Raw genomic sequence first — 27,439 nt, 5'->3', positions numbered from 1 at the left:
TGCAGCTGTAGAAAGGATCATTCTGGAATTAAATGAAAACACTAGAGAAAATGGACATGAAGATAAATCATCTTATGTCATTGGTCCAGTCTCTAGTGGGAAACAGGTGTGCTGTACCCCAAATGCAGATGGCTGAAGAGGAAGAGGGCAGTGTCTTTCCTATAGTATCTACGGAGGATCTAGATAGGCTGGAAGATTATCTGACAGAGGGTTTATGCAGAGAATGGTAAGAATCACGTCATGTCAGTTTAGTTATTAAAAACAATATCACAATATTATAACAATAAAATACATATTGTAGGAACAATAACAGTGGTTACATATATGGGGAAACCTATTAGCAATATAGGCAAATCATAAAAATCATATCAAAAATTGCTGATATTAAGAACTTATTATATTTTCATCCTTATCTTACTTCCACTGTCCTCTGGGATATTCTCTATTATTCTGTACTGACTCCTTGACCTGTGCTGTACCTGTTTGGCAGGCAAAATGCAAATTTACACTATGTATGTGTAAAGTTGCCATTTAATGTTATAGTAATTAATTTTATGTTGATAGATTTTATAGCATCTCTGGAAAAAAAAAAGCGAATATATATACTAGCAAATTACAGAAATCAGACTTTATGGAATCTGACTCCACTGTTGCATGACGTGCACAAATGTGGTCAGTTGATTTTTGGTGAATAAAAACAACATTTTACTCCAAATTTTAGTTTATAAAATACTAGCATATTACTCTAAATGGAGTTAAATAACTGTCCACAAATGTGGACACCATGCATGAAAGGCTTAATGGTGGAGCTGTTATGACAGCATTAGTTAAGTACTGCAATGATTTATAACAATGTTCAAACTGGTCAAATAACGTGGCATCAGCCGTGTTCGAGAATATTTAGAAATGCTAATAACTTAAGAACTTAAATGAGATTTAAAACATCAGTTAAATCCGTTAGAAATTTAGTTGAAACCAAAACGCTCCCTAAACAACGCATGGTATCCTCGCTAGCTAACAAACTGGTGAGAGTCATCATGATCAACCGACACAAAATTAATTTGGAAGTTATTATAAAATCGATCGCAGACACTGCACAATTAGTTTTAAAATATACACCTACCTTAACCAAATCTTCCCTCGCAATATGCTAGGACGTGTCTTCTGCACAGCTCATGGTTAGGTTGAAATACGCGCGAAGAGCTTTGACTCACCTCAACTCACGTGCGTAGTTCACGTGCGCCCTCTTCTTGTTTATTGGCAGGTGGCAAACTAGCTTTAGGTGTTGTTTATGCTCAGTGGATAACTTTGTCCTGTTTATTCAGAAGAACTAGATGAAGAAAAAAAATCTGACGTTAATTAAGTTTAAGTGGGAAAAGATTGGTTTATATTCATTAAATTATTGTAATTGCTCCTTTTAACTTACAGCTTCAGCTATGAGGAATCCGATCCTCCAGTCTCCAATGGAATCGGATGCGGAGAAATTTATTAAAGATTTCCTTCGCTTGGCCCCAGGCAAGATGTAAGTTTTTTATTTTTTTATGTACATATGTTATAAATATAAAGTGTATTGTTTTGTCTGCATATAGTTTATTATCTTGTTTTGTCGTTTTTGTATAAATAAATCAAATGTTTGCTTGTTATTAAATGTATTTTTATCAGATCAACGAATGTGTGTTTTCTTATTAGTTGAAGGTGCGGTTTATATATTTATTATCATATTTGGTTATTGTAACATGTACTAGGGAGGATTATAGACGTGGCAAAAGGGTATTTAATTCAAATAATGGGAGGGGGGTGTTTTAATAAAACGATGTCTTTCCGACATGAATCAGACATTTGGCAGATGTATGAACTTCTGATTAACATCGTCTAAAGAGCGAATTAGGGATGTTTGAATTCATTTACGTCTTAAATATGTAGGCTAAGCGTTGTTCTAATATCTGGCACGGACGTCTCGGCGACATCTGCCAGATGAGCAAACGTCCTCTGCCAGACATCTGCCAGATGAAAAAGACGACGTCGCATAGACGTCTCCGCGACGTGCGTGTGCTATCTGGGTAGGTCTTTGAGGGTTAATGTCTTTCAGGAGGAGAGGATGAATTTGCGTGTTGTGAATCCCTCAGCTCGGATTCAGCGTGAACAAACATGGCAGCGCCCATCACCTGGTATAGATTAACTAACGCGGTCATTATAAAAGTGTTTCAACTTTTAAATACATTCACATATTTCGAAATCGGAATATCAGATATTTCATAATATAGTGAGCATGCTTGTGAATATCAATAATAAAAAAGGGAAAACGAAATAAAAGCGATCCATGTGTCTTACAGTGTTGTTTTGGATGCGGTGTCACATGACGCGTCGCCATGGAAACAGTAATGCGAAACATTCCAAAATAACGGTCGCCTAAAAAAACTCACTCTTTGGGGTTAGATAGAATATTTTAAACTCACGTGTGAAAAGGTTAAGTCTTACCTGGCACATGTTGTTTACATGGGTCTTGTGAGGTCTCTGCTGTGACTGACTACTGAAGGAGTTCTCAAACCTATAGTGTTCTACCCTGGAAATCCAGAGGTCTCGCGAGAGCACAATTTGAATTGTCTCTGCAAGACACTCTGGTATCGAGCAATGATGCATGTTACTGCAATACGTAAGCAATACTGGGAACCAATCAAATCGGTGTATCTGATGTAGGCGGGCCAGAGGCGAGCTAAACTGATGACGACAGCGCTGCGACCTCAGAAATCATTAGTAAACATTGAAAGAGATCTACAGATGAAAATCAGTCGGCTTTGGCCGCTACAATGACCGAGTTAGACTTGGCTTTTCATTTAAAAGAGGAACAGAAAGCCGCGCTCGAATCGTTCCTTTGCAAGAAGGACGTTTTTGCTGTTTTGCCGACTGGATATGGCAAGAGTTTAATTTCTCAGTTAGCTCCACTGGTAGTTAAGCGTATGGGGCGACCACGAAGAGGAACAGATCCGAAGCGGGTAATGCCAGATAGCATTCGGCAGTGTCGAGTCCTGGCTGTTAAAAAAGAAGTGGCGATAAATGTTATCGAACAAGGTCTACCGGGACAACCTGATCGGGATTGTGGTGGATGAGGTCCATCTCATTTACAAATGGTAAGAGTCACTTGGTAAACTTACTGTAACGAAAAATGGAAATATTCAATAGTAATGCAGTAGCCTAACTGGAACAGGACGATATGTCTCGCTGCTAAATGAAGAGCTAGTGCATCCACATATTAGTTGAATGGTTTGATCGGACCTAATTGTTTTATGAGGTTGATTCGGCTGTCGTAATTAATAGTTATTAATCTTGTCACATTGTTTATGTTATAACATTGAAATCCACTCTTATATGTTCACCGTCGCTCTGGATACGTCACACCATGTATTCTTGTGGCGTTATCCAATTGCGTGCAGTGAGAGTTTCAAATGCACGCTTGGTGCCGCCCCTCGAGTTAGGTCTTTTTCATTGCTCGATGCCAGACCCTTAATCTTAATAGATTAGGGTCTGGATTTTTCCAGGCTAATAGTATTCCCCTTCCTACTAAGATTTTGTCCTGTAGGAAGTTTCTGAACATCATTTTTGCGATCCTCGGGATGTAAAGAACATGAAAAGAAAAAGGGAACAACAGCCTATGACCAATTGGGGAAGATCAGGTCTCTCTATGACATTAGGGATGCCTGCAGAACATTTTTCATCCAAATCAGAACATCTCCATAGATAAGAGGATGGTGGCATCCAAGGCGAGGTCTGGACTCAAGCAGTACATGAAGAACAAACCCACTAAATGGGGCTAAAAGCTTTTTGTTTTGGCAGACTCGTTAAGTGGTTACACCTGTGAGTTTGTGTATGAGGGTAAGTCCATGCCATCTCAGAATGGGCTGAGCTATGAGTCTGTCATGTCACTCATAGATGAAAAGATGTTGGGCACTGCTTACAAGCTGTATGTTGACAACTTTTACACCAGTCCCATGCTTTTCAGAGACCTCCTCTCTAAGAAGATTTGAGCATGTGACACCATTCGTCTAAACAAGATTGGTTTCCCAAAGACAACAGGCAACAGAATGCTCCACAAGGGTACATGTGATGAGCTGGTGTTTGTAAAATGGAAAGGTACTCGGGAAGTACTGATGTGCTCCACTTTCCGAAAAGCATATGAAGGTCACACAATGCAAAGGAGGTTTAAGGCCAATGATGGGCAGTGGTCTCAACAGGACTACAACTGGTTCATGAGAGGAGTGGACCTGTCCGATGTCCTCATTGGATACTACAAATTGCTCCACAAGACACAGATCGATCTTTCTTTTACTACTTTGTAGATATTGCTGTTGTCAATGCCTTCATTTGGCATCAGCATCTGGCCAGAGAAAAGAAGGAAAGACCACTGACCCAGAAAACACTTGTTCTGGAATTTGCAGGTTTGGAATCAAGCACAGCTGCACCTCAGGCATTAAAATTTGATTGCCACAATTTGAAGCACGTCACAGATGACAGCACTGTTGGACAGTGAGAGTGCAAGCTTTGCCACCAGAAGACACCAGTCATATGTGCAATCTGTGAGGTGCCACTGTATTTTCTACCAAAACGGAACTGTTACAATGACTCCCATGAGCAGCGTGGAAATTATTAATCATTGGGTTGTTTTTATCATGCCTGAACTGTTTTTAGTTTACATGTAACATTGGTCAAAGTGTTCAAATCTAATGGTTGTACCGGAAATGTTTCCAAGTGTAGGTGGATATGTCAGACCCTGAAAAATAGTCAGGCTTCTCTTAATCCTCAGAACTGTTACAGAGAGGGATGCATGACCAGAAGGTTTGATACTGATTCTTTCTGGTATAGGGAGCTTTTGTGTTCCTTCTAATCCACATATTAGAAAAGGTTTTACTAGGCTTAAAACCCATAGGTTAGATTTATTCTAACTTTCTAATTCTAATTTATTCAAATAGTGTTTGTTGTGATTACACACATTTTCCTCTCTTTCCCTCTTATTTGCAGTGTCTTCTGAGTCGACGCAGTTGGAGCAAGGCTGGCAACACTCACACACACACGCACACACGCACGCACACACACACACACACGCACGCACGCACGCACGCACGCACACAGTGTTGGAATTTTTTTGTTCTGCTTACACACCTTTTCTTTTTTTCCCTCTTATTTGTAGTGGGTGTCTTCTGAGTCAGCGCAGTTGGAGCAAGTGTGAAAGGCTGGCATGAGGCAGTATAGGTTAGTCCGGTCCTCCTGCTTATTTCTTCAGACACAGCCTTTTTGTTTTTGCTTTTGTCGGTCGGGTATTTATATATAGGTATAAAAGGTATTTATATTTTTATATTTGTAGACATTAGCTACCATAATCACTGTGTATCTGGTAATGCTAAAAAGTTCACAAAATGTTTTCTGAAGTTGTCCGTCATGTACAGCCGCTGACCATTAGCATATGTGAACTTTAGCATGTGAAGGTGATATGATTAAATGTACATGTACAGAAACTGAACTTAAGTATTTAATTTTCATGTGGTAAATTACATACAGAGATGCCAATGCGGCAAAAAAGCTCATTTGGGACGGATATCCTTATTTACACTAAATTTACGCCTGGTCTAAATCCAACAGTCTCAACAGTCTTTACAAATTATTTTTCAATGGAAAAACTATAGTCCTAGAAATGAAAAAATAGTACTACTGCATGTTTTCGTTTTGTTGTTTTAGGATAGAAGATAACTGGAAGAATTGCCGTCTGACTAACCCCACAGCTGGCAACCACACTCACACACGGAAAGAGCACTGCAACATTACAAATGTTCAATTAAAATAAACGTGTTTTGCTATGTACAACATCTCTGTTGTCTTTGATAAGCCAAAAGTAAAATAAACTGACATCCAGAGAACTTAAAGTGAAAGTCTTTATACTCACAATAAGCAAAACATTGTTTTTGTATAATTGCGGCGCTATGGTTTGTTTGCAATCATGTGGTTCTGATGCTGTGCGTAATGCAGCTGTGATTTTTCTACATAGGAATCACTAGAAGAAATTCGAAATGCCTAAGTTTTGAGTTGTTTATGGAAATTGGTCAAACCTAGAAATTTAAGTTTTTTGTCGTGCATGAAAATTTACTGTTCATAAGGAGGAAAACGCAAGAAATTTACTAAAAAAAAACGCAGAAAAAAGTGGCTTGTAAATCTAAGTCTGCGGTCAGACGGAGAGTTGGATAATTCTTAGGGTTAGGATAATTATCTGAGGTAAATATTTATTTCACGAGAAAATTTGTTCACACATTTGGCTTATTTTTTTGAAAGTCATTGATAAAATATATTGTGAAGTAAAGAATTACCTCAGATAACAAGCTTTTCTGTCAGGAAGTGGTGAAATGGCTGTCTTTAGGGTTAGGTTCATTTTATGAAGTAAATCTTTACTTCACAGGAAATATTAATAACTTTCAATGAATGACTCACTAACATGAATGAAGTGTGAAGTAAAAAAAAAAAATAGAAGACTATTAAACAAAAAAAAATCTTGACAGGAACACTTATTTTTTTGTGAAGCCAAGATTTACCTCAGAAAATATTTCAAATTGTGACTGGTACTGTCTAAATACACATACTTCACAGTAAGTATTCTTAAGTATGTTGTGCATTTTTCTCTTACCCTTAGGATGGCAAAACCAAGTCCATACACACGGCCAGCACTGATACGTAGCAAGTGTGTTGCAAATAGGTCCACTAAAAAAAGCCACCTCATATCATTACGAGGGGGAAAAAATAAAAATAGAATAATTTTATTTGAAAATCGTTACTGCCCTATCTGATGGCACAAACATATATACAACATCATGTCAAGGAACAAGTTCAGAATTTGAGGAGGGGGTGACATATTATCTCAAAAATGACACAATCAGTGCCAAGTATGGTCGCCAAAATTTATATTTTGGTTGCACATCAAGCAAATTTAGGGCAGCATTCTGTGTAGAATGCAGTCGAAAAGGCTGCAAAAGACATCATCTGTCCACCATCCCATCCCATCAATGGCGAAGAGGCAGCCAGAGGAACGTGAGCTGGCATCGCCGCCAGAGGAATGTCAGCGGGCACCGCCGCCGTCAGAGGAACGTGAGCGTGCCCCTGCGCGACTGCCATCCCCCGAAAGAGCGCCTCCGCCGCCGCCACGTGGCGGATGCGCTGCCGTGCCGCCGCCGCCAAGTGAACGTCCAGCGTGAGCGGACGCAGCCGCATCGGGTACGGAGTGAGCGGACGCCGCCGCATCGGGCACGGAGTGAGCGGTCGCAGCCGCTTCAGGAACAGAGATAGCGGTCACCGCCGTTTTAGGCACAGAATGAGCGGGTGCTGCCGCCAAGCGAGCGTCCTCCGCCGCCAGACGAGCGTAAATGCCTGCCATCCACTTGGGCACAGTGTGAGCGGACGCTGCTGCATCGGGAACAGAGTAAGCGGGCATCGCCGCATCAGGAATAGAGTGAGCGGCACCGCCGCATCGGGCACGGAGTGAGCAGACGCCGCCCCCAAGCGAGCGTCCTCCGCTGCCAGACAAGCGTAAATGACTGCCATATGTAATTACTGTATATAGCATATTACTGTGCTGTGCAATAACATCATAGAAATCATTTAGTAACCTTTTAATTTAAATCATCTCAGCAAAAAGGAAAAACAGACATGGACCAGAAGATGGCTACTGAGGAGGAAGAGGGGATGTTACAGCCAGCTTCTGAGGGAGCTGGCTGAGGAAGATGCACCTAGCTATGGAAACTGGCTACGAATGGGGCAAACCACATTCAGCAATTTGGTGAGCCTTCTGAAACCATCATTAAAAAGCCAAGACACAGTGAGGAGGGAGGCAATACCTGTTGGGGAGAGACTGGCAGTAACGCTGAGGTACTTGGCCACAGGACAGACCTTCTCCTCTCTCGAATACACATTTCGGGTTAGTAGGCACAGTATTTCCAGGATTGTAGTCGAAACCTGTGAGGCTCTTTAAAAGGCATTACAGCAAGATTACCTTAAAGTACCATCCACAGAAGAGGAGTGGAAACTCATCTCCACCAGATTTAAGGAGAGGTGGAACTAAATACATTGCATCGGTGCCTTAGATGGCAAGCATGTCAGCATCCATCCTCCTCCAAATTCAGGGTCCCATTACTACAATTACAAAGGCTTCAATTCAATTGCTCTAATGGCTTTAGTAGGTTGCGGACCAGAAATTTGTTTACATTGATGTAGGGCCAAATGGCAGAGTTTGCGAAGGGGGAGTTTGGGCCAAGTGTGGCCTGAGCCGGGCACTGGAAGACAACACACTGAAAATCCACCACCAGAAAACCTGCCTGGACCAAACAATGATTTTTAACATTAATTTATGGGCTAAAAGAAGTCAATGACAGGCTAACTTGATTTAGCACAAAAAAAAAAGACATCCAAATTACGTCTTTAAAATATAAATTTGGACAAAAATCAGACGGACCTAACAAAGACCAATTTTCAACATTAATTTTTAAGCTACATTTGGACTAAATCCGATGAACCAAATAATGACTAATTTTTAATGTAAATTTTAGATTAAAGTAGTCAATGACAGGCCAACATGATTTAGCCCAAAAAAAGACCAAATGATGTCTGGTGCTGGGTGGGTTAGCTTTGGTGACAATAATTGCACTTGCATTTTAAACAATCAAATATTAATTGAATTTAAATTAAAAAATGTTTTGTATCAGTAATATGAAGGGAATGTTGCTGCCGAATGCTAATATGAAGCAGTGTTTTAGAATTTCTTATTAAAGTAATAAAATAATTGTGTAGACTGAGAATGAAAAGCCAAACAGAAGTTGTCTTTCACTTGCTTTAATTTTCTGCATAAAATTATCTGTTTTACACACAGCTGACTGTGAGCAAAGAGACAAATGAGATTTTATAGCCAAAAATATACATTTCAAGGTAGCAAAATCCCCATTTAGCCAATGAAAATGGTTGAAAACACATCACTCCATCATACCACTTGATGTCTGGTTAGAAATTCTTTAACTCTTACACAATATCTGAATCACTGTATTCTACTTTAGAAATAAGAACTATTCATCATATTGTATAAAATGATTAATTGGAAAACAAGTGACTTAATGTATTCAATCGTATTCTAGTTTACCTCAATATAATCAATGTATTGTGCTTAGTGTCTTTATGGAGAAGTAACGCACACAGGAAGGGCTTCCATAAAGCATGTTTGGCTCTAGATTAAAATAATAGAGAATGTAACGCTGATAGATCAGTACAATACTGACCATGAGCACTTGTGGTGTGAACTGCTTCATTGTTTTCACGTGCTACTCAATTTATCTAGAAATGATACCATTGTCTCATGGTCCAAGTAAAACCAAGCCACAATCCGCCATTTGGATAGCTTGATAAAATGAACATTACTGTTTATGTAATCTGTACTACTTAGTGTTAAAAGTAACACTTAAATTAACTGCAAAAATATACGACTATTAAATACATGAAGATCTCAGCAGATAATGAATACAATTTAAAAACGGCTTTCCCAGCTTCACTTATAAAACCGGTTTATTCTCTTTATACAAACGTTTTTTGAAATATGAATACATCATGGCCATCCTTATATAAATTGCAGGAGCAGAGGTTATTTAGTCATTCAGTCATGTAGCTCTGGTGCAGCATGAGTTTCTCTGATGTGGTGATACTTTACTAAACCTTCCTGATCAAAAATGACCCATGTTGGCAAGATGGCATGGCTTAGGCTTAAGATAAACATGAGAGACAAACTGACAGGAAGAAAGAGCTCAATGCTCTGTAGTCATTTGTAAGCGTTTGGCTTCTATTACATCTCCTCCTGTATTCTCATATTTACACTTAATGGGACCCCAGTCATTACTTCAGAAACCCAGATTTTATTACATATTTGATTGCAACTTAGAATCATTGCTTGCTTACAATTTTCACTGTTATCACTTTATTCCTCTGTTCTTTACTAATAAATATTACCACCAATGCTCCATCTTCAAGTACTTTCACACACTTGATCTCATCTCATCTGCTCGTTTCAACTCCTCTTTAAATTGCACTATAATTTTTAATTCCTCCCCTTCTCAATTTATTCTTTTTCACTATCACCAGCACTGCCTACAAAGTCTTTTTCATTCTTTGACATGTGACAAATCAATGTGGCATTTAAGGGATGCTTTATATCTGAAACTCTTTCCGCAGTGACCACATATAAATGGTTTCTCTCCAGAGTGAACTCTCATGTGGAAATGAAGGTTTCCCTTCCGGTTAAAACTTCTTCCACACTGTTGGCAGGTGAAAGGCTTCTCTCCAGTGTGCATTAAAACATGTATTTTAAGACTTCCTTTCTGACTGAAATGCTTCCCACATTGTTGGCAGGCATAAGGTTTCTCTCCAGTGTGAACTCTCATGTGGACACCAAGGTTTCCAGGTTGTGTGAAATGCCGTGTGTCTTTAGAGCTCTTTTTATTGAGTAAGTCTTTTCAGTCTGTGAACAACTAAAGGTTTTTTCTCCATTAATGAAACCATAATTCTCTTCCATTTCATTCAGTACTTCACTCTCCACTTTCAGTGTCATTAGGTCTAAGGTGAAAAAGACAAATAAAAGTTAACCCCAGTTTAATGGCACAAAATAACAGGCATCAAAACATTTGTCAAATAAACAATATTCTACATCCACTAAGCAACTGCAAGAGATGTTGCATGTAATCTGAGAAAACCTCAATATTGCTAACTCCTCATTTAACTTAGGATTGCTCAAATACTATTAAGATTGCACTCTAGTCTATGGCTGCCTGTAGAACCGCTTGCAAGATCATTGTGAAATTTGAAACACAGATAGAGGACAAACTCAACACGAACCACAGCAAGTTTCAAGTCTCTAACTCAAACCTTCTAGTGCCAGCAGCTCAAATTTGCAGTCAAGTTTAGGCTTGTAATTTTTGAACAACAGAAGCAAATTATTATTTTTTTGTCTCTAATTTGGCTCATGCTGAGTCAATTGAATACCAAAAAGGCAGTGACTAATTCCAGTATATCAGACAAGAAATAAAAACATTGGCCTATCACTCATCAACCTCACATATGGCTTATCATTTGAAAGTGAAGCATGTAAATAAGCAGCTGACTGCTTCACCTGACTCATGCTGGACTGGGACGCACAGCAGTTAATCAGCCGCCTCAGTATTTAAGGTGCTTATAAATGCTCTTTACAAGTTTTGCCACTTGTATGATAACTTTGTCTACACCAGTTTTACTTTTATGGTGAGTTTGCCTTCTTTCTCGCTAAGAGTGTTTGGCATCAGAGTATGACGTACTGTACTGGAGGGGTAGGAATCGTCACTGGTTTCACGGTTCAATTTACAGTTTTTCTTTGGTACATTGTTCAGATCAGAATCGAAATTCTCAAAACTACTTGTTTAATCTTCACATCGTTGTACACATCAAAAAAGCAGTTTGTCATTTCTTTAAACAAGATGAAAATGCTTTGCTACATCCAAGCAAATGATTATGTACAATTATCTGCTGTTTCCTACATTTTCAATTGCTTATGTTGATCAAAATGTATTACAATGGGTCTCCGTTGAATAGTCTCACCCCTCTCAACATTTAGGCATTGGTTCATAGCATAAGTCTTTGCATGCAAAGTGGTTGAACAAGTTGTCATAATATGTCAAGCACATTTCTATACATTTCCTTTGCGATTCTTTCCACGCTGCATCGCAGGTGAAATGTTTTTTTAAGGTATTGGTTGATTTTGCCAGAAGAGTCAGGTGAAAGCTCTGTGAAATTAGTTTGAACATTTGTATTTGTGTTTAAGGTTTTGAGAAAATGAGTGATGGTTTCAAAAATATTTGTTGTAGGAATTCAGAAAACCTAATGGTCATCCAGACTTTAACCATAGTTTACATCAGAACGTCCCTACAGAGTACACTGTTATACAGACAACATGACTAACAGATTTGTCTTATCTGTACACAACAACACAAGGACTTTTCATTCTGATGGCACAGATATTTATTTTTGAGAGATAAACTAGGGATTTTAAGCAAGAGATTGGCTTTTGCTGTTTTGCAAATGTCAAGGATGATTTGAGAAATGGTCCAAATCAACTGAGAAAAACTAGTAACGACTATCATGTCAATAATTCAATTCGATATCATGGTGCTACATAATGTAATCTAACGGAAAACTTTGTTTTTGTTTCTAAAAGAGTGCTAAGTATACATTTTATTGTCACAAAATATAATCACATTACTTTTGTAAATGTAATTTGATGCGGACAATAAAACACTTTATTGGGCATTCGTCATCATAACATCAGAGCAAGTTTGACCATATGCAGACAACTGTTTCATATGAAAAATGTTACTCAATCCTAGCAGTGAACATTAACCTTTAAATAATAAACGAGTCAATTCTTTAAATGCTGTTTTTTTAAAAGAGCAGCTACACGAGTAGAAAATGGCCTTTTCAAAAAAGAAAGCTGCAGGAGGGCAAACAAAGTAGAAAAACACCTGCCAAAGACAAATTAATTGATAAAATGTACAGGACAGTTCATAGGATAGTCCAGCTTTGAGAATGAAAACCAACCTGTTTGTGTCTCAGTATCTTTGACTCTTAATGTTTCTTCAATCCTCATGTCTTCACTCTCCTCTTTAATAAACTCCATCTTTATAACAATTACTCCACCTGGAGGATTGTTTTTTTTCCTGTGATGGGAAACTTTGTCCTGTTTAAGATGAGAATAATTAAGAAATAAATTAAAAAAAAGAGAAGAAAAAGAACAAATTAAATCTGAGCATATGTCAATCAGCCTTCGTTTATTAGTCAGGGCACAGACACTTAAAACACTGGAAACTTTAACTTATCATCCAGTTTTGATTAACATTTAATAGCATATTACATTTAATTGATTACACATTTTTAAATTTGCTTTTGTATTTTAATTTTTTTATCACAACAAAAACAAAAAAGAAACATTCGCAATAATTGCAATTCTAAAAGTTGTCGTTACACATTGCTAGTGAACTGATGTTCATGATAAACTGCTGCAAGATACAGGAAGCCAAATGAGACGCACTTTTCCTGTTACTAATGTGTGGACGAGCTTTATCCGCACAAAACCTTATTTACAATCCTACATAAAGCAAATAAATGATAAACAATAATGATCGCATTTATTTAACACTTTGAATGATTAAAAGCACACACCTTTCTTCAGCCGAATAACAGGAGCGTAGCGCAGCCTTGTGACGTCTTCTTCTTCTTCTGAAGCGTTTCTGGCGGTTGGCAAACCAACTGATAGGTGCTTTACCGCCACCAACTGGACTGGAGTGTGGAACAAGAGATTGGCAGACAAACTACATATTAAAAAAAACAAACTTTATATTCTCTTAAACAAATCCGTCTCTTTCAGGAATGTGATTAACTGTACATATATTTTCTTAAGTGCTGCTCCAAGTATATTTTCCAATTGAAATTTGACTTTATTTTTTACATGCATCTCTTAATAATTTCCTTTCATTTCCATATGCATGACATTCCACTATCACATGCTGTACAGATTCAAGTTGATTACAATGTATACATAATCCATTTGTATGTTTACCTATTATATGAAGTGTTTTATTGAGTCCTGTATGTCCTATTCTAATACGGGTTATGACCGTTTCTTCCCTTCGGTTTCTACCCAAATCTCTTCCCCCTCCAACTACCCTTTGGATGTTATACAGATGTCTTCATGTGTCATTAATATCCCAATATTCCTGCCATTTCCTTTGTGTATGAACTTTAATTATTGCTTTACTTCAGCTTTACTTAATGCAATTTCCAAGTCTACTGTTTGTGATTTAAAGGACTGTTTTGCCAATACATCAACTTCTTCATTTCCTTTCACACCAACATGTACAGGAACCCAGACAAATGATACATTAAAACCTTTATTATGTAACCTATATATAGCTTGATATATTTTATTTAAAATTAAGTCTGCATGATTTCCCAGATTGTATACTATTGAGAGCAGAGCGACTATCATATGCAATTACTACATTGTTTTTATTCCGTTGTTCTATCCACTGTGAGCCTATGGCTACAAGTTCTACTGTATAAACTGAGAGATAACTGTTGTTCTCTTTTTAATAATTTCCTCACATTGTGGGATATACGCTGCAGCACCTGTGAGTCCATTTTCAGGGTTCTTTGAACCATCTGTGTATAATTATTTTATTTGCAAAATGCATCTCTATAAGCCTTCTGGAGTTCAGTGACACAGTCTCATTTTCGTCAGAAGGGAACTCTGCTTCTGCAGATGTGCCTTCTTTCTGCCATATTCAACAGAACTTGTATTAATAGTTTTGTCAGGACAAAAAATGTCAGCAAACTCTGTTCACCTAATTTGTATTATTTTATTTTTTTTCAGCAATCAAATCACTAACCAGTGATGTTCTTTTTCTTAATCTTTACTTGCTGCTAGGTCCTTTTTTGGCCAGACATTTTTGTTCTGTAAGAAGGGTGTATAAGTAAAAGAGATAAACAATTAGATAAAAATAGATACAATTATCAGATTATAGATTAGATCAAATAAATTAGCTAGACAAAATAAATAAATAATAGATAAGAGTAGATATACGAGATAGGCAAAATAGATGTTCAAAGTTGATAAGGGTTTGCAATTAATCCTCATGTTAAATTTCAAAAAAGCATAGGTTTTATCCATTTTTGCATTGATTCTGTTATTAATCTCGTGGTCTGTTTAAGAATGCTGTGAACATGCACATATACCAACTATCTACACCTGGCTTGACAGAGCTGCACGTTCTCTTCCTGACTCAGCAAATGTGCAATGGACTAAGCCAAGATATTTCTGATCAAACTATGCAAATCTCTGCCTTTTTGTTTTTCCCCCTAACCTAATTTTACTTTTGTGCAAATAACCCTCTGGAAGCCTCCTCAATCATCGTTCCTCACCTCCTCACAGTGAAATTAGAGAACTGAGATGTCCTACACGACGATTCAATTGGGGTTCAATCAAGAGGAATGGAGGAAATAATGAAGCATGAATTTGTGTATTGTGAGAAGCACCCCTAGAATCTTCCAAGCAGGTGTTAGCTGGAGCTTGTTGGAGCTCAACTGTGCAGGACTGTGGCCCTCCAGGAACTAAGCTTAATTGTATTGATTAATATTCATACCTGCGTCCATCTTTTTTGGTGCTTTTTTTTTTGCTGCCATGTATTTAGCATACTAATAATAATAATTACTGCTAGGTGACATGCTGTTGTAAATTAAAGTCAGTTTTGGGAAGTCTGAAATGACAAGCCCTTTCCACTTACATTTAACATTTTCTTTGTTGAATGATACGAGGACACTTTGGATCAGTGCCCGACTAAAATCTGTCTTGATGTGATGTACTTGGACAACAGAGGTCAATTTGCTGACATTGCACAAATTTCAGCAGCACATTTAGCACATTGTGTTCATTTGTCAGCAGCTTTGTAACTGGAAGTGCAGGTTTGTTTGAACCTGCTCCTGGGAGAACAAGAGCATAGTATAACACTGTTTTATCTTGATTGGGAATAACGCTCACTGTTCCTCCAGGTGCATCTGGATAGAGGGATGCTTTGTGGTTTTTCTAGAGGTGAGATTTACATTCTCTGTCCTGTGTACATATGCGCCGCAAAAGGATCAACTTGCAAATTTGCAACATCAAAGAGCTTGTGTGAGTTTTAACCCTTTCAGTGGTGAGTTTAAAATATTCTAGCAGACCCCCGAGAGTGAGTTTTTTTTAAGCGACCGTTACTTTAGAATGTTCGTCCTTATTGTTTCCATGGTGACGCGTCAAGCTTGTCATGTGACACAAGGCAGACACAAAAACACTGGCTGCGTCCGAAATCGCATACTACCCTACTATATAGTACGCGAAAAGCAGTACGCGAGGCGAGTAGTATGTCCGAATTCATAGTATTCGAAATTCAGTAGGCGAGAAGTACCCGGATGACCTACTGCTTCCACCCGAATTCTGTAGTACACACACCATGGACACTTTCCTATCCCATGAGGCTCCGCGAGAGGAGGCGTCATATTCGAAAAATGGCGGAAAGTGGAGACGCGGCTCTTTTCAAGTGTAAGTACCTAAGGATAAAACGTTGTTTATTGTGATTAAATTACACTTGTTTAACACAATCTAAATTAACGGATGACTTATTGAAAGTTCAAACATTGTAAATCGATGAGGTGATTTCTTGAATCGGCTGTAAGTTGTTTTGTACATCAGCTTGTTAACACAGCTTTTTTAAACGGAGACATTCGTTGTTAAGCAGTTTAATGATATTAGAAAATTAAACGAATTAAAACTATTTGTTTCCTCTTATACTAGTGTTAATTTTTTGTTGATATTTTGTTGGCTGCATATCAAGCTAGTAATAAGTAACTTTATGCTTCAGCTTGTTAATGTAAATTAGCAATAATGGATTGATCTTGACTAATGATTACTGTTTTGACATTAGAGGGACTGATGAACACACTCGGCTACTTATTCAGTGGAGAGTGGCTAATGAAGCCCTCTTCACTGGAAAGAGAAATGCTGCCATTAAAGGTTTTGAGTAAGTAAACAAAGTATGTAAAATGTACTTTTATTTAGGTGCTGTTGACACTGAATGTAGTACACACTTACACTTCAAGCAAAGGTTTTACTGCATTATTTTTATGCTTGATTTCTGTGCATTTATTGTGACAGAGTTTTTGTGACAGAGCAGATGCTAGATGGGAAAATGTCTGCGGCCCAAGTTAAAAGAAAGTGGGAAAACCTAAAACAAAAATACAAAGTAAGAATTAAAAAAAAAATGGTTCAACCAAAATCTGAGTTTTTCATGATTTGATAATGCTAATGTTGTTAATGTTATAATAATCCATTGAATATAATTGTTCTTGGTATTTTCCTTTTACAATTTTTGTAGGATCTTAAATGTCCACAGACTGGTGTGAGCACCGAGGATGGTGAGGTTACAGCAGCATCTTGGAAATGGTATGCTGTCCTGGATGAGGCAATAGGGGGCAGACCATCCATCACAACACCCACCCTTATTGCCTCATCTGGATCAGATGTTGCTGTAACCTCACCATCCTCTGTGAGGTCAACAGCTGAAAGAGCAGGGAGGAAGAGGAAGGACATACAGGAGGTTAAGTACGAGATGGAGGAGAGGGAGGCGGAAAGGGAAATGGAAGCAGTAGAAAGGGAGGAGAGGCGATGGAGAGAGATGATGGAAAGGGAGGAAAGAAGAGAAAGAGAGAGACGAGAGCACGAGGAGAGACGAGAACAAGAGGCCAGGGAAAGAGAAGAAAAAAGAGACCGAGAAATGAGAGAGAGAGAGGAAAGACGAGACAGGGAGACAAAGGAGAGAGAGGAGAGATTTCTTCAGCTTTTAGAGCTATTTGCAAAAAAATAAAGAATATTAATAAAAACTATACTTTCTTTCCATTTGGTTTTTCAATGTTACATACTGGTTATCAAGCTTTAATGCAGAGTTAGTTTCCAGCGATTTACGGTAGCTGGATTTTGTCATTTGTAAAGTGCAATTAATAAAATTTGGCATTGAGTAACAACATTTTTAAAGCACTTATGTGCACACTAATTTTGTGGTAGTTTCCAGCTGCTTTTTTTAAAGCAAAATGAGTGTCGTACTGTAGAAAAAAAAACCCAAACCAGACAGCTTTAAAAAGTATTCATTTTAATTTTGTTTTAAATATAACTTTTACATGAATGTGATCACAAAGATTAGGTCAAAACATTTTTGCATCATGTAGTATATAGAGTTTAAAAGTCCAGACCAAATGGAAATTTCTTCAAACATTTTTATAATGGGTGCTAGTAAAATTAACTTCAGTGTCTTCAGACAGGTAACGTTCACATACAAGACTTTTGAGGTTAACATGTAGTAATATCATCTCCTAATCTCACTATACTTATTTATAGGGCTTCACTTTTTTACCCCAGAAATAAAGTAATTTATAAAATTAAGCTTAAATATGAAAATAACCCACAAGTGGCATTCATGATATGTAGCTAGAATTTCAAAGAATTGTTATACAAATTTACACACACACAGCCTTAGGCAGTGTGACAGTGGTTGGTGGGTGTCACCTCTAGGGACCACTGCAGCTCCGAGATCCCCTGTCGATTAGCCTGGGACTATCCCCAGTTACCATGTGCAGCCACGAGGAGGCCCGACAGGAGTCTTGGTGATGGAGAGGCTGTGCACTGGCAGAGGAATAGTGTTTTTTAGGTCTTAAATAGTCTGATTCGTCATTCCACAATTTTATGCCGCAGAAAGCCTTAAATTTATCAATGCAATAATGTACATGCTCTGCCAAAAATTAATGTCTTCCAGAGTTTTTGTCCCAATACAAATACTAAATATAGATATTACATAAAGATAAATTTAAGATGCAAAATGAAGAAATTGTCTCGTTTATGCTCAAAACAAGACTATTTGTGTCAATGGGGTATGAAAATTATTTTTCCATTTGAATTAAGTAAAAATATTTCTGAGCTCACAGGCAGATATGTGTCCTTGTTTTAATCATGAACTTCATTTTGTTCAATTTCACAGAGAACAAGGCTACTTGTATTTTTTTAACAAAAAACTTTTATATTTTCTATTTTTCTGTTTATTTTACAATTAACAAAAAATTGCTTGCTCTATTCTTTTTCTATCTTTTTTTTTTAATTTACTGTATAATCTAAAAAATCCTTGATACGTATACTGCATTAATCTAATCTGAGGCTTGTCAGAGCTTACATAGCATTGTTCTTTTGTTGATTTTGATTGCTTCCATTGTCCTCATTTGTAAATCGCTTTGGATAAAAGCGTCCGCTGAATGATTAAATGTAAATGTATCATAATTTAGCATCCTTAGCACTGATTAGTTATATTGCCTTTATCTTTTCATAAATTTACTTTCATAGAACAGTCAGAAACCCTGAAAAAACTGCTTTTTCATCACATTGCCAGTGCCAGTGAGCTGTAATCAAGAGGGATGCACACAGATGTTATGCACTTCCACCTCTCTCTAACTAATACTGCATTTTTTTAGCATCACAACACCCTGTGGGCTGTGCCCACCCACACACACCTAACTATTTACATATTAACTAGCTAACATAGAAATGCTTAAACAATGTCAATCTGAGAACAAGAACTGATTTGCAAAGTCTTAACCTGTTAAATTGTCTTACAGGTAGTCATGCTCATGAAGAGCAGGCACACAGTTGTCTGGTGCGGACACAGCTGCAGCCAGATTGTCCCGCACATCCTCTCCTGTGCTGGCCTCTGTGTTTTGGGGTTCAGGGGGGTCATCGGCAGGATCCTCCACATCTGCATCAACAATGTCCCCATTCTGAAGACAGAGGTGGTGGAGGACTGCACAGCAAGCAACAACTTCTGGCACAAATGCAGGGCTCACTTCCAGGGCCTTGAAAAAGATGGACCTCCAGTGTGTCTTCAGCATCCCGAAGGCTCTTTCAACTATGTTGCGTGCTCGAGCATGCTTGACGTTGAAGCGAGCCTATACAGGATTCTGTACAGGCTCTCTGTACGGGGTGATGAGGCAGATGGGCGCGCTCAAACAGGGATACCCACCATCTCCGAGGATGCATTTCCCTGCAGGTGGATATAAGCGGCCAGTGTAAACAGGGCTGTTCTTAAGTACCCTGGCATCATGCACCGACCCAGGATACCCAACAAAGATATCAATAAACTTCCCCTTGTGGTCGGTGATGGCCTGCAGCTGTACAGAGTGGAACAGCTTCCTATTAAAGTAGCATGGGGCGTCACCTGCTGGTGCTTTGATCCGGATGTGGCATCCGTCTATTGCACCAGCTACTGTGCAGAAAGCTGGAGACCCAGCCAGCTGGGCAAAACCTGCCCCCACTTCCTCCAGGTCATCCGGGGTCGGAAAAGTGATCACCCTCTTCAAAATACAGGTGACTGCCCTGCTGATTTTGTGCACAATGTCATGCACCGTGGACTTTGGAATGTCAAAAGCCATTGACACCACCCTATATGATGCTGCGTGGGCCAGCCAGTACAAAAACACCAGCACCTCAATGTCAGTTTCCCAGCCATGGTCAAAATCTGACCTCAAGGCAGCAATGAGGGACGTGATGGACCGTCGTGAAAGCCGCAGGCTGGGACGAAGGTCAGATTCCTCCTGAAAATATAATTGGAGAACTGGCACAGCAGCATTCAGGCGGCAGTAGGTTGTAGGGCTCACTGTCTGTAAATGTGTATATAGTTTTTTTGTTAGAATATGTATATATTTGTGTATCTATTCATAATATATTCATTTTATCTATGTATATATTGTATTTATCCATTTATTTATATACACACACACACACAGCTCTCCATCTTTTTTTTTTTTTAGAATATGTATATATTATTTGTGTATCCATGTATAATATATTCATTTTAACTATGTATATATTGTATTCATATAAATACACACACACACACACACACACACACACACACACACACACACACACATATTGAAGCAACAAGACTCAATTAATAAATTTGAATGAATATATACACACTTATATATATATAAGTGTGTATATATTCTAAATGATTTTTTTTTGTCCTGTGTATTCATTCATAACAATAAACTGCTTTGTCTGTCAATTACTTTGTTGTTCACAGAGGTGTTTTTTTATTCTGAGGTAAAATTTGCTAGCTAAATAAGTAATTATACTTACGTTATTTGATAAATAATCTACAAGCTGTCTACGAAGGCGTGATCTGCGAGCAGCTGACCGACGGCTTCTCTGAGCTGTCTGTCCAATCAACATTAAAACGCTGAACATTGCCGGTGCCGGTGTTCGTGCAGTGGAGCGGTCTCTTTAAATTTTCGCGCTGTTGTGACGACGCATGACACGTGACAACATCAATATGGCGGATGTAGTATGTCCGAATTCGATTCATACTACCCACATTCATACTATATAGAACGTACTGTTTTAACGGTCGGGTAGTACGTTTGAATTTAAATGTAGTACCTACTTAAGCAGTATGCGATTTCGGACGCAGTGATTCAGTTTAAAATTGAGGAAGCGGAAGTGATTGTCATCATGGGCAGCATTACTTCGGTTGAAGGGGCTGGCTGCGTTCGAAACCGCACACTCAATAAGTATACTCAATGGATGTGATCTGCACGTCTTACACCATGTTGACGTTGTCATGTGACAAATGACGTTATAACAGGCGCAACAATTTAAAACATAGGAGCAACAGGTTCAATTAATCTTTCTATAAATATTTTGATGTTGATGAAATTTGTTCATTTTATGGTCATGTTGAAGAAACAGCTGTCCCTGATTGCAGTATAACGGATACATTTTGGGTTCATTTTGGGTTGCATTACCTTAGAATGCACTGATCAATAATAAAGATAAATGCTGACCTACAATTAATTATAGTTTTAGTAAAACAAGCATGTTTTTTTTCCAATCAAGAAATTAATTAATGCATATTATAAAACAGTAATATTCTATTTACTGACAGCAACATGGATAAATGAGTAAAAAAATATAAAAAATAACCATGAACATAAATAAAGACACATGGAACAAAGCATTATTCAGACATATTGGTATTATAGTCTTTCTCTAGAAGCTCTTGCTGTCTCTTTGGTCTCTGAGGATGAAGATACAGCAGCAACATCTGGTCCAGATGAGACCAAGGGCAGGTGGAGTGATGGAGGGTCTCATCGATGGCACTAGACCATTTCCAGGATGCTGCTGTGGATTTCTCTTTTCTCACTGCACAAACCAGTCTGCATACATTTCTGATCATACCAAGATGCACAAATACAATACAAATGCTATCATTTTAACAGCACAATGTCATTAGATCTCTGTATTAGAACTAACAAAATTACCCAACTTTATATTAAGTTTCAGATTTTACTTTTTTCCCCACAAATGCTGCTGTCACCTTTCCTTTCAGGTCATGCTCCACCACACAATATTTGTGAGGTAGCTGTTGTGTTAATTGGATTTTTATCCAATACAAATGCTCCTGAATTTATCAACAGTAGACAAATGAAATAGATAACTCATGTTTAGTTACTATATGTACATGTGTTTATTTACATTACATTAATCTAAAGCAGTGTTGACAGCAGTGAACTCTACATAAACTCACATAACCTCCATCACTCATTCAGGTGACAGTTTGGTGTTGTCATGTGCTTATTTAATTCTCTCAGAACATGTTCCTGTCAGTTGTTAAATAGACATTTAGTAATCATCTTTAAGATGTCTATGGTCACTATATGTAATAAAACGTGTTTTACAGCGAAATCACAAATATACCTTAACGTTACTGTCTAACGTCTTGACACCTTATGCTGATCAGCAGATTACAATACAGTTCAACAAATACGATTTTGAGACAGGGAACCGTGTTTTGGTTTGTAATACATTTGTTAACACCCTCGTTGTGGTTCCCAATCACGTTCGATGATGTGCATCAGATGAACACTTCAGTATCTGGGCTGAAGCAGTAGGACATCCGGGGATTTCTCGCCTACTCTTTTATGAATACTGAGGTTTCGAACGTACTTCTTTCTTCACGTACTCTTTTTTCCTACTATATAGCAGGTAAGTAGGCATATTCGAACGCACTTTAAGTAGACGTTCGTCCGAGCCTTGTGAGAATTAGTGCACTCGCCTACTGATTCTCGCCTACTCTTTTATGAATACTGAACATTCAAACATACTTTTTGCTCGCCTCCTGCTTTTTGCCTCCTATATAGTAAGGAAGTATGCGGTTTCGAACGCAGCAACTGTCTCGTTCTGGGCTGGAATACCTGTTCACAGGTGCCAGAAGTTTCTGTGCAACTCTGACTCTGTGCAATATAGCTGTGAAGCAGTTCTGGTTATACAACTAAATATAAGTTCAGTGATTCACAAGAAAGCTAAATCTACAACATGTTTTCAGTTTATACAGTAAATGTTTGACTTTGTAAAATAAAATGCAGACACTACTGTTTTGAACAGCTTAATGTTTATTTTTCTTCATTTTCAGTAAAGTAATAACAAATTTGATCATTTTTTCTTCATGTTTTGATTTAGAATAGAATTGGCTGTGTTCTAAAATAAAAGTTATAATGATTTTGAACTTTACTCACTTTTTTAGTCACATTGCTATTATTTTGATCAACTGTTTATGGTGGTGTTGTATGCAATAATTTACATGTAGGAATGTATAGATATTTTATAAACATAATGTATTGTGTGGCTGTAACATTTGTCATTTGTTAGAATTTAATGTAAATATTTAATTTGTTGTGTAGTATGTTTTCTTAATGACCCCCAGGCTATAACTCCGGCCGTAGGGGCCGGGCCGCTCCGTCACCGCTTTCCAAACTCCATGATCCACAATGGCTTCCTGAACTGTCTGATCCACCGTGGCTTCCTGAGCTCCATGATCTGCCATGGCTTTCTGAGCTTCCTGATCAACAATGGCTCCCTGAACTGTCTGTAGAGCTATTTTTGAATAGTTTTACTCACTGTGTGAGCAGTGTATTGTTAAAAATGACCGAATTGTGTAATTTAGCAACAGAAAAAATGCTGTATTATTATAATTAGTAATATTTTGATTCAGAGAGATCAACACATGGAATTGAGTAACATACTCTACATAGTCACAATTTGAAGATTTGGTCTGGTATGGCCTCAGAAGTACACAAACAAAACAAAAAAGCCTTGTGGTGAAACAAAAAGATATGAAGGATGCATGAAGGTGACCAAATGTAATCCACATTCAGTTCCGGTGTGAACACTGACTATATTTCACACACCTTTTTTCTCAGTACACTCTTGAACAATGTTTTAGTAATTTTGATATTAATTTTGGTACTTTAGTACTACAATTGTATGTATTTCAAAGGCATGTGTAGATTATTGTAGAAATTGCTAATTTCCTAAACCTCTTCTTGCATTGAAGAAAACGTCAGTTTCTTTCCAGAATGAGTTTGCACATGATTTATCAGGCTGCTTTGACGTGTGAAACTCTTCTCACACTGAACACACTTGTACGGTTTCTCTCCAGTGTGAACTGTCATGTGAACCTTAAGGTTTACTTTATGTGTGAAACTCTTTCCACACTGTTCACAGGTGTAAGGTTTCTCTCCAGTGTGAATGCTCAAGTGAATCTTAAGACTTACTTTATACTTGAAACTCTTTCCACACTGAGGGCAGGTAAAAGGCTTTTCTCCAGTGTGAATTTTCATGTGAGTCTTAAGAACTCCACTTCGTGAGAAACTCTTCCCACACTGTTTGCAGGAGTAAGGTTTCTCTCCAGTGTGAATTCTCATGTGGCAATATAGATTACATTTCAGAGTAAAACTCTTTCCACATTGATCACACTGGAATGGATTCTCTTCATAGTGACTTCTCATGTGAGTCTTAAGTTTTCTATTACATGTGAAACTCTTCTCACACAGTTTGCAGATGAAAGGCTTTTCTCCAGTGTGAACTCTCATGTGGACAGTAAGGTAATGTTTCTGTGTAAAACTCTTCCCACAAAATTTGCAGATGAAAGGTTTCTCTCCAGTGTGAACTCTCATGTGGACAGTAAAGTTATTTTTCTTTGTAAAACTCTTCCCACACTGTTGGCAGCTGTAAGGTCTCTCTCCAGTCTGAATTCTCATGTTAGAATTAAGGTTTGTAGTGTGTGGTTTCTTATTTATTTCTGGTGAGGAAGTCTTTTTATTCTGTGAGCAACTAACTGATTTTTCTTCAGTTTTGAAATCATGTTCCTCATTTTGATCTTTCTCTTCTGTTTCATTGAGTTCTTGACTCTCCTCTTTCAGTGCCATCAGGTCTGAGGTCAAATAAGAAAAATGAAAATTAACAGCAGTTTAATGGCAGAAAGCAACAGACATCAAAACACTTAGAGTAGTGCTGCCAATTAATTAAAAAAACTAACTATTTGACAATAAACTATTTCACATTAAATGGAATGTAAAACAACATAAAGATTGTACATTTAAAATCTGTGGCTTATTGGCATCTTTTTCACCAAGTAGCCAATGGTAAATGAAGACCAGACTCATTGAGACAAATACTGCTGATGATCTGACTCTATTAAACACATTTCTTTCTAATTTTAGCCATTAATTGTAGCCATAATTAAAACCAATAATTTGTAACATATATATTGTTGTGCTTTTATCACAACTACCATATAATTATAAATAAAAACACTAGCTCCTTTAAAAAAGAAAACACAAAATCTGCCATGTTTATCTTCACGTTAGAGAATTTAAAAGCAGCATTCAATTGAGAAATATTTTCTAATTAAACTCACAAAGGTTACGATGAGTGATTTTGGTTTGTATTTTATTGTTTGGCTCCAGAGTTGGAGAGTTATAAAGTACATGTAACATCATTTCGTATTTAAAATACAAGATGAATAACTATTACGGAAAATGTTACCTGTTTCAGATGCAGTAAAGTTATTTGATGCATTCATGACGTCTAGACTGGACTATTGTAACGCACTACTAGGTGACTGTCCTGCATCTTCAATAACAAGCTACAAGCTGGTGTTTCTGAAATATGACTATTTACTGCTTATTATAATGAACATTCACGTTTTAATATTGCACTTTTGATGATAGCAGAAAAATCCCTTACAGTTAAAACAAATGTTAACTTACTAAAGTGTCATTGTTTGCTTCAAGCAAAATATCTTTTTTTTTTTTTGTCAGATACCGCTTTCATTGTTTTCTAATCAAAAATAGATACTGTGTTTAAATGTTACACACAATATATATATATATATATATATATATATATATATATATATATAATTTTTTTTTTTTTTTGCTATAGAGCTGGACATTTTAATAAGGTTCAAATGAATGAGTTGAAACATGAAAACCAACCTGTTTGTTCCTCAGTATCTTCATGTTTGACTCTGAATGTTTCTTCAATCTTCATGTCTTCACTCTCCTCTTTAATAAACACCATCTTTATAATAGTCTGTCAAGTGGATCTCAGTTCATTCAGCAGGAGTTTTTCTGTGTTTGGTAGAAAGAAAAATAAATGTAAACTAAAACTCTGGGTGTTCCTCAATTATCTCCCTAGTTTAGTAGTCATTTATCAGATTCCACTTTCATGAAAACATTTGCTGTCTGTTGTTCTCGTTGCATTTCCAGTGTTTTGAGCAGCAGATGTCGTAAGTGTGCGGCGATTCAAAACAGTGAATCATTTTGGTGAATCGACTGATTCAGTTGACTCGGAATTTCGAAAAGATCCGTTTCTTTCAACACTACTTAGACAGAATTCATTGTGAAAAAATATTCACTATATAGGGACTACAGTGTCACTAAATAAAGCATTACAGTGTTTTATTGTCTAACAAATCATTTCACAGTTTTATATGCAATTCTCTAAACGAATTATCTTGATTTAAACACTTTCAGTTGTTAAAAGCACACACACCTTTCTCCGTTTGAATCCCAGATGCAGGAGCGCGCCGCAGCCTTATGACGTCACATCTCCAGAACAAAATAAAAGTCTTGTTCGCTAAAATCAATATCATTTTAGTTTATAAAACACGTTTAATACTTTACAGCTGTACCTAGTACGTAGGATGAATTGAAGAGACAAACTGCAGATCTATCAAAAGTCCAAAGCTATTGATACTAATTATATATTTTTATATCTAATACATAGCCTAATAACATTTGTGATATTCTCAACAAGAATAAAGTCCAGTATTTCGGTATTCAAATTACAGGACTGAAAAAAAATTAAAATGAATATTTCAAACGATGTTTTTTAAATCAAAATTAAATTTGTGTTTGCAGAGAGGTTTAACTATTAACTGAAACTGGATCCTTATGACAATGTATTCATCTTTTAAATAAAGATTTAAAGATCTATGACTGTAAAGGATTGTATTATATTATATTATATTAAGGATTATATTATTATATAAAGTATTAAGTATAATAGCCTGTGCTAAAATGAGATTATAAGTTATCTATCACTTTAGTAATATCTCTGACTGAAAAATATGTATCACATTTCATATTACAGTGTTCTCAGACTTCATCTCAGATCAGAAATGTTCATTTAATCAAAAAAAAAAGAAAGAAAAAAAAGCAGCATTTTTAAACAGCATTTTGGAAGTTCAAACTTCGGGGCGCCATACATATTCATTATATAGAGAGAAATCCTGAAAATGTTTTCCTTGAAAAAACAATTTCTTTACGACTCAGGAAAGAAAGACATGAACATTTTTGCGTGTATTTGAGTGTTTAGGTGCAAACTTTGAGCTAAAAGATAACTGTACATGTCCGTGTTCTGCTCCGTCTCTGAGTG

The 27,439-nt window shown here is 37.3% G+C and overlaps 1 protein-coding gene across 1 annotated transcript in view; it reads right to left on the bottom strand.

The window, feature by feature from the left end:
* Positions 1–26,252, bottom strand: part of LOC141323491 (uncharacterized) — a 307,348-nt gene extending 281,096 nt beyond the window's left edge. The window contains exons 1-3 of the mRNA XM_073833482.1: positions 25,996–26,252; positions 24,108–24,929; positions 11,996–12,008 (exon numbers count right to left, since the gene is read on the bottom strand). Coding sequence (XP_073689583.1) covers positions 11,996–12,008; positions 24,108–24,929; positions 25,996–26,080 — 920 coding nt within the window. The 5' untranslated portion in view covers positions 26,081–26,252. The remainder of the gene's footprint in view (positions 1–11,995; positions 12,009–24,107; positions 24,930–25,995) is intronic.
* Between the last annotated feature and the right edge of the window lie 1,187 nt (positions 26,253–27,439).

This window comes from Garra rufa, chromosome 1 (assembly GCF_049309525.1).
Source record: "Garra rufa chromosome 1, GarRuf1.0, whole genome shotgun sequence".
In the NCBI taxonomy this organism is placed as follows: domain Eukaryota; kingdom Metazoa; phylum Chordata; class Actinopteri; order Cypriniformes; family Cyprinidae; genus Garra; species Garra rufa.
The sequence above is the reverse complement of the archived record's forward strand: the minus strand, read 5'-3'. Positions and strand labels throughout refer to the sequence as shown.